The sequence below is a fragment of the Limulus polyphemus genome, unplaced genomic scaffold, assembly GCF_000517525.1.
Source record: "Limulus polyphemus unplaced genomic scaffold, Limulus_polyphemus-2.1.2 Scaffold639, whole genome shotgun sequence".
NCBI lineage: Eukaryota > Metazoa > Arthropoda > Merostomata > Xiphosura > Limulidae > Limulus > Limulus polyphemus.
In genome coordinates this window covers 137,025-146,348 of record NW_013666249.1, presented here as the reverse complement: position 1 = coordinate 146,348, position 9,324 = coordinate 137,025, and the positions used below count along the sequence as shown (strand labels likewise).

The window sequence follows — 9,324 nt, the reverse complement described above, 5'->3', positions numbered from 1 at the left end:
ACGAATAGTGAGATTGATCGTCACGTTATAACGCCCCCACAGCTGAACGGGCGAGCATATTTGGTGGGACGGGGACGAAGACAAGTGACTAACAAAAGTTTTAATCACATGAACCTACCCCTCGGGCCTACTTACTGCTTTGAGGATCAAACAAAAATATTCACTATTCAGTTGAGTTGTGTTTACAATTTTTTTTTGCTGGCAAGTTTCAGCGCGACCTACTTTCACACCTTGCTGAAAAGAATCTCGAGACACTTGTTTGGTGTCAGCCACACGAAACGAACGAAGAAGAAATAATAAAGAAATATTGCTATTCGTATCTACTTTGTACTGTGTTGGATATACATGAAACTAGTTTTGTGTGTATTATAATAGTCATGCAGAGTTTCTAAAAAGGGGTTACAGCCAAAGTGTTGGAAATATTGCTCAACCGAGATCCGCCGTCCCTTCTTCCAGCGGAAAAAAACAACAACATATTTCATTTAAAACATTTTCCGAGCCTCCGTACCTGCTTATTTCAAAATATACATTATAGATTTTTAAGCTAGATAAAAGTATAGTTTGTTTGCAGTAATTACTGGTTAGCTTAGCTGTATATACGCGGTTTGCCTAATTAGATACCTGAACGTGACACTTATGCAACACATTAGTTCTAAATGGTCTTCATTATAGGAACACGAGAGTAAAATGTAACAATAAGTATTTTACATTTTTTACTCTTCCAGCATCTTCTATATCCAACTACCAGTCTAGTAAATGAAGTCTGACGTAGGACACACATATGATCATAGAAATATATACGAATGTTTAATAAACAAAATGTTAAAAATACCTTCGTTCTGGTCCCTTAAGACAGTCCTCCGGTTTATGTAGTACTCAATAACTTTATTACGTCTCACCATCATTTAAGATATAACAGCCATGTTATCAACCAATTTTGTGTGGTAGGTACTCCCCCACCCCCCTGTCCAACTTTGAGTTTATTTTTTCTTTTAAATATACTTTCGTTATAAAGATTGTTTCTCATTGTGGAACTTAATGTATGAATTTAGGCTTAACCTAAATCGCCTATGCTGGCGAGATCTCGCGAGATATTATTGGGACTATAACTAAACAATATCGTTACAAGCAAAAGTACCAAATTGATGAAACAATGCAATCTAATCTTTATAAGCAGAAAAATGTACTTAGCTATATTTTTGGTCAGTTGGAATTTCTCTAGCATAGTTTAGTAACAAAACCACACGTTACTTCCATGAACACTATGTATAGTAAAATAAGAACATAATGGAAGTATGTGTAATGTAATGAAGACATTTCAACAGCAAAGAAGCAACTTACTTCAAATGGTCACGTAGTTTTATACTAGAGGTTTTATCTTCATAACAACTTTGAATCATTCACAAGAGAAGACATTTCCAATGATCAATCGACCTTCATTATTGTAAAAAAAAGCTTTGTACAAAATAGTGACAGAAACAGAAGATTACCATAAATATTCAAATTGGTAGAATTTCCTATTATTTTACATTTCATTTACAGATATAATTTACACTGTAGGAGGCGCATAAACAAATCGAAATTAGAAACAAAATATCAAAGCCAATTTGAATTTTTATTCAAACTTAGAAACTTGAAAACAAAAAGGAATGTCATTGATGTAACACTAATAGACGTATAGGAGCTAGACTATGTAGTTACCATGTTTACAACTTTTATATTTACTCAGGACTATTATAATGAAATCAAAGTAGCAGGTTTTCATTTTCAGAATGGTCAAGTTACTAATAGTAATATTAAAGCACATAATAGTTTTAGATGTATATATTTCACCTCTTCTCCCCCCCCCCCTGGGAACTTTATTGCCAATCGTTTTCCCAATTCCAGTTAAATAGTTCCTTCCAATTAACATTTTTTTTAAATTGAGGACCTACATTCGATTATATTGTTGCCTGCTGTGGCCCACAAAGATTCATGAGACTTTCACTTCAAACGAAAACAAAGTTTGATATATATATCTAACAATATTACCATTATGTTTATTTTACGATATATTAAGGTTTTGAAAAAGCTTGCACGTTTCGAATGGATACCCATGATCGTGAATATAATGTCAATTGTAAACTTTAAAGCTTCTCGCGGTCAGGTGTGAAAATTAGCATAGCCCGCTGGTTAGGAAACTGTTTTTTTTTTCAATGCTCTTCTAAATCACAGTAATTGTAAACACTGTACGGAAATTCGACAACTCCAGTCAGTGTACGTATGTGTCTTTAGAAGCAGATGTTTTTAAATTTACCCTTTTTATTTATTTATTTTTTTCCTGGACCTTAAGCTTCATCAACGCTACCCCCCCCCCCCCAGGTTTACAAAGTCAGCACTTTATCAGAGTCTTGTAATTATAGTAACGAAGCCCATTTTATTCAGATCCCCCCCCACCCACATTCGGAAACAGAAAGTGGAAAGTTAATAAATTCATTTGATACAATTAATACATTTTGTGTTTTCAAAACCATAGAGCAATGGTAGGAATTAAAAAAACTAAAGATAAAAGTTTTGCTATTTATTTTAATTTTTCTTATCATATTTATAGCTTTTAATTTTTTTTTTTTGAAAGATTAGCACTGGGAATCACAAGGCCAAACATGGGGTCCGACAAGTGTACACCAAATCAAAGACAATTCCAAATTCGTAATCAACCCACAAACAGAACATTCTCACATAAATAATAATTAACACATTTTTAATTTTATGACACTTAATGTACACCAGAGTTTTCTTTTTGGTAAAATTTTGGCTTCACAACAACTTTCAAGCACGTTAATAATCGAATTTTACTTTATTTTTCTGTATAACGAATGAAAATACAAGTCGTTACTTACATTTTAAACATTTTTTCATATTCTTTTATTTCCTTTCTCGAAAAATCGGGAAACTCCGTATAAGGGTTGAAGGTTTGGTTAATCGAACAGACAATTTCCGAGCTGTTAATAACCTGACGACGGGCTAACTTCTTAGCTAATTCAGGCTCCGCCATATCAAACGACACGAAATATCATCAATTCAATTACCAAAATCTCAAAGTTCGTTTACGTTATATCCTGAATTCCAAACCTCGCGATACGGCTCTCCGTGGTTGTTATACTGTTCAATCTTTAAAGTTTAAATAAATGGTACAGAACCTGCACGAGTTCTTCTCCTCGACAAACCAACGAGTACTGTAGGCCACCAGCTTCTTATAATAGTTTTATACTGCTGTAACGGGACGTGCGCGCAAGTTCAAGGAAACTTAGCTTGGGGCGCGAAGAACGCAACCCAAATTGAGAAATATATTTTAATTACATGCTCGTAATATCACGTGCTCTTAGTAGTTCCGAATACTGATAGGCCTGTTATTATGCGTTTACTAATGGGAGGCTTGTTTACTTGTTTTGAATTTCGCGCAAAGCTACACGAGGGCTATCTGCGCTAGCCGTCCCTAATTTAGCAGTGTAAGACTAGAGGGAAGGCAGCTAGTCATCACCACCCACCGCCAACTCTTGGGCTAATCTTTTACCAACGAATCTTGGGATTGACCGTCACATTATAACGCCCCCACGGCTGAAAGAGCGAGCATGTTTGCTAACGGGAGGCAACAGCATTAGATAATTTGACAAAATGTTGTCTAGAATTATCTTTTAAAGTTTATACTGTTTGAAATACCAGTTAATATTTTTAAATGCTATGATGTGACTCCTCAGATTTTTAATTGTGGTTAAACTTGTTCCATTATGAAAGTCACAATACATCACTAAAAAAGACGAGAAGGAATCCTCAATGGCCGCGGCTGTAATTAGATCTCAAATCGGTAAAGAGATGGAGCTATGAGCTAAAATTTTGCACTTAAAAAAACAACAACTCGGAGCCATTTTATGAGCCAGTATGCCGCATTTAAAAATGCAAATATTATTCAGTATTAATGTCACGACTAAAATTGACACCAGAAATCAAGGACAATTGGAATGGCACCGCCAACTGTTTGTTTTTTGTGTTTTTAGAGCAAAGTTGCATTTGGCTATCTGCTGTGTCCATGGCAGAGAATGGAACTCCGAATTTTAATGTTATAAGTCCGTAAACTTACTGCTGCCCTACCAGGCACCAATAATAATGGTTCTTGATAAAAATGTTCTGTTTTTAAGCACAAAACTACACAACGGGCTACCTATGCTCTGCCGACTGCAGGTATCGAAACCCCAATTTTAGTGTACAAGCCCTCAGCCACTGGGGGGACTGATAAAAATAACGACATTAATAATGCAAAGTAGGAAAAATTTTTGTTATTTGGAAACGATGAGCATAATACAATTTTGACCCCCCCCCCAGAAAGAAATGGCGCAACTTTTTCCCATTTTGCTTTTTTTCTGGTGCTATTATCACTGGTAGAGTTTCCATCGGTGTCAGGTTTTCGGGAGCTCTTGTAACATTAAAGCCAACTTGAATTACATCAAAATTATAACGTTTATAAAATCGTATTTTACTTGAATAAGAGAACACAATCTTATATGAGTTATTGTGAAGCAGTAAGAGGTCAAACTAAGCTGGATGGTACTTTATTAGCTGATACTCGTTCAATGCATGGAAGGAGGGGAGTGGGTCAAATCCGAATGCCAACACTCCTATGTCACTCCCCAGAAGATCCTAACGGCACAGTGCAGGTTTGGTTACAATCGATCCGCCCCCAGTAGCACAGCGGTATGTCTGCGGACTTACAACGCTAGGATCCGTGATTCGATACCCGTGGTGGTCAGAGCACAGATAGCCCATTGTGTAGCTTTGTGCTTAATTACAAACAAACAAACAATCGGTCCAGCGCCTCGTCATCCATTAGTAGACACACACATACACACTTTTTTCAAATAATGATTTAGATTGATTTTATCCCGAAAGGGAGTCGAAAGGTCAACTGTTTTAACCATTCACACCATTATACACTAGTATGTTGTCTGTCTGTCAGTCAGTCAGTCAGTAGGTACTAAAATGACGTCAAATAAGGGCACATAACGTTGCATTTTGTACTGTTGTGGCGTCAGTAAAACGTGCGCATGCCATGAATCACGAGAAGAATTATGGAGACTGTAGGCTATAACACAGTATGACATATGAACTTTAAAAATACAATATAAACATTTAAAAGAAATTAATACTTGTGAGTGAGACAGCTAAAAATAATACTTTTGAGCGAAACAGTTAAAAGAAATTAATACTTGTGAGTGAGACAGCTAAAAAATTAATACTTGTGAGTGAGACAGTTAAAAAATTAATACTTGTGAGTGAGACAGCTAAAAATATTAATACTTGTGAGTGAGACAGCTAAAAAACTTAATACTTGTAAGTGAGACAGTTAAAAAATTAATACTTATGAGTGAGACAGCTGAAAAATATTAATACTTGTGAGTGAGACAGCTAAAAAATTAATACTTGTGAGTGAGACAGTTAAAAAATTAATACTTATGAGTGAGACAGCTAAAAAAATAATAATTGTGAGTGAGACAGCTAAAAAACTTAATACTTGTGAGTGAGACAGCTAAAAAAATGATACTGTGAGTGAAACAGTTAAAACCATTAATACTTATGAGTGAGACAGCTAAAAAAATAATACTTGTGAACGAAACAGTTAAAAAAATTAATACTTCTGAGTGAAACAATTAAAAAATTAATACTTGTGAATGAAACAGTTAAAAAAATTAATACTTCTGAGTGAAACAATTAAAAAATTAATACTTCTGAGTGAAACAATTAAAAAATTAATACTTGTGAATGAAACAGTTAAAAAAATTAATAATTGTGAGTGAGACAGCTAAAAAAAATTAACGAAAGGTTTCTACTTTTTTTCCATTTGAACAAGTATTTGCCCACATTATATCTTCGTGTATTTCTGTGTCATCATTATGTCTTATGATGATTTAAAAACACTGGACTACTTGGTCCACCCAACAATACACATTATATTGTTGCGTATCTGCTTGTTAATTTCCGGTATAAATTCTTTCCGAAGAACTTCAGTGATACAAGTCCTTTCTTAATTAAAACTAGTTTATTCTTTCTAGATACAACTTTGTAATACACAGAATTTCCACAGTCATTTTAAACTTAACAAGCTTTATAACACACGCTATAAATCACAGTGATTCACACACTTTACTTACGGTGCTTACTGTTCGCTTGACTCAATTATCTCTATCTTCAGTCTATCTGCATATCTATCTATATCTCTTCGATCGAGTTGGTTTTCTCGCCAGGCGTATATACTAAAAAGGAGGGCGCCTCGAACAAAGTAGAGTTGTGTGACTTCCGCTGTCGTAACAATATGAATCTGATCAAATATAAATATACTGAAATTAGTCTACTCTCAAACCTTAAAACACGCTAGTTTTCCAATATATGTGAGTTGCACGATTTCCGATAGAAAAGCTTCCCACTGGAGAAAATAATAACAAACAAAAAAAATAAAGATTTTTTTTTCAAATAATGTGTAGTTTTCTTATAGCAAAGCCACATCAGGCTGTCTGCTGTGTCCACCGAGGGGACTCGATTCCCCGATTTTAGCGTTGTAAGTCCGTAGGTTTACCACTGTCCCAGCGGGGGACTTTTTCAAATATATCACAGTTTGTATACTGACTAAAGTTTTTTTTTTTCTTTTTTACTGTTTCCTCTGATAAGTTTGAAAATGCTATTTCCTCATGTATGCCCAGTGTTACAAAAGCAATTATATAATGAGAGGCCATCATCAAAGAAAGGAAAAAATAAATGATAATGGGTGAGCGAAACTTCGGGGCGGGAGTGGTGGTAAGGGGTTCGTTCATATCGCTGTCGAATTATTTGAGGCAACGAGTTCCCTGCGCGTGCAATCTAAATATTTTATTATTTAACGGATAATTGTAGCTCAATATTCAAAGTGCCAACTTCTTAGCTTGTAAAAAATATAAATCTTAGTTTCGAATCTACTTAAACCAATTTGATGTTTTCACAACTCGAACCACGTTTAAATATTTATCAAATTCCTCTTCAATTATTACTCTTCCCGCACGATTTCACTTCTTTAACGTTCGAGATTAGCGTAATTTTCCTGGTCTATTTCTTGCTACGAATTTTCCAGAAATGCGCGATATTTATTGTATGAAATTAAAAAAAAAAAGAATGCTCCTATTTCGTCTTTTCTACGTGAAATGATTAAAACAAATTCAATATTTACCTCACTCTAGAGCTTAAGACAGATTTAGCCTGATTTCAATGTACATGTATATATGTAGCTTCAGATTCTAGTAAAGTGAGAAATGACAGAAAACTGCGTTAATCAGACAGTTAAACAGTCGGGTTGTTTTTCAACGGTCCATCGGTGGGGTGCCTCCCAGTGGCACAGTGGTATGTCTACGGACTTACGATGCTAGAAACCGGGTTTCGATACCCGTGGTGGGCAGAGCACAGATAGCTCATTGTGTAGCTTTGTTCTTAACTTCAAACAAACAAATCCATCGGTGGGACAGCGGTAAGTTTAAGGACTTGCAACGCTAAAACCTAGGGCTCGATTCCATGCGTTGGACACAGCAGATAGCCCAATATGACTTTGCTCTAAGATAAACAAACAAGCTATTCACCGAAGTAAAATTTTTTATAGAAAAACGCTACTTATTGAAATAAAAACTTGAACTCGCACCTATATATTTTGTAAAATATATATACACACATTATGTAAGACATTTTATCGAACATTTTCAACATCCAATAAAGACACAACTTTAGTATAAGAAATATAAGTTCATCCATCAACTACAACAAAATGTAGCAATAATCTGACATCATTCGAACCGTCTCACCCCTTTTTGTCTGTGTTGAATGTTACATTTACCCACATAATTTTCTATAATAGCTACATGAGTATTGTTGACTGACTCTGAGATTGTAAAAAGTGTAACAAATTGATTCTTTTTTTGGTTTTTAATGTTGAATTAGAATTTCAATCGAAACGGCACCTAACGTGCACGTGGACTCAACAATCAGTCCAGACACTACTAATTTTTAACTACTGACCAGGGGAAAGTCAACCAACCAGAAGCACCTGCTGTCCGACCCGAATAATGCGATTAACGTCAATTCCGTACTGCGCCCACAGCTGAAAGTGCAGAGTATATTCAGCGGCATCGCGTTTCGAACCTTCGATTAATAACAGCTCGACACATCAACCACTAGATCACACCCGGTCTTCCTTCGATTAATAACAATTCGACACATCAACCACTAGATCACGCCCGGTCTTCCTTCGATTAATATCAGCTCGACACATCAACCACTAGATCACACCTGGTCTTTCTTCGATTAATAACAATTCGACACATCAACCACTAGATCACGCCCGGTCTTCCTTCGATTAATAACAGCTCCACACATCAACCACTAGATCACACCCGGTCTTCCTTCGATTAATAATAGCTCCACACATCAATCACTAGATCACACCAGGTCTTCCTTCGATTAATAACAGCTCCACACATCAACCACTAGATCACACCCGGTCTTCCTTCGATTAATAACAGCTCCACACATCAACCACTAGATCACACCTGGTCTTTCTTCGATTAATAACAGATCGACACATCAATCACTAGATCACACCCGGTCTTCATTCGATTAATAACGGTTCGACACATCAACCACTAGATCACACCAGGTCTTCCTTCGATTAATAACGGTTCGACACATCAACCACTAATTCACACCCGGTCTTCCTTCGGTTAATAACAACTCCACACATCAACCACTAGATAACACCCGGTCTTCCTTCAATTAATAACAGTTCAACACATCAACCACTAGATCACACCCGGTCTTCCTTCGATTAATAACAGTTCAACACATCAACCACTAGATCACACCCGGTCTTCCTTCGATTGATAACAATTCGACACATCAACCACTAGATCACACCCAGTCTTTCTTCGATTAATATCAGCTCGACACATCAACCACTAGATCACACCTGGTCTTTCTTCGATTAATAACAGATCGATACATCAATCACTAGATCACACCCGGTCTTCCTTCGATTAATAACGGTTCGACACATCAATCACTAGATCACACCCGGTCTTCCTTCGATTAATAACGGTTCGACACATCAACCACTAGATCACACCCGGTCTTCCTTCGATTAATAACGGTTCGACACATCAACCACTAGATCACACCCGGTTATCCTTCGATTAATAACAGCTCCACACATCAACCACTAGATCACACCCGGTCTTCCTTCGATTAATAACAGCTCCACACATCAACCACTAGATCACACCC

At 36.3% G+C, this 9,324-nt stretch overlaps 1 protein-coding gene across 1 annotated transcript in view; it reads right to left on the bottom strand.

Moving 5' to 3' along the window:
• LOC106459626 (EF-hand domain-containing protein D2 homolog) overlaps nt 1–3,231 on the bottom strand; it is a 10,486-nt gene extending 7,255 nt beyond the window's left edge. The window contains exon 1 of the mRNA XM_013919259.2: nt 2,880–3,231. Within this exon, the coding sequence (XP_013774713.1) occupies nt 2,880–3,034 (155 nt within the window). The 5' untranslated portion in view covers nt 3,035–3,231. The remainder of the gene's footprint in view (nt 1–2,879) is intronic.
• Between the last annotated feature and the right edge of the window lie 6,093 nt (nt 3,232–9,324).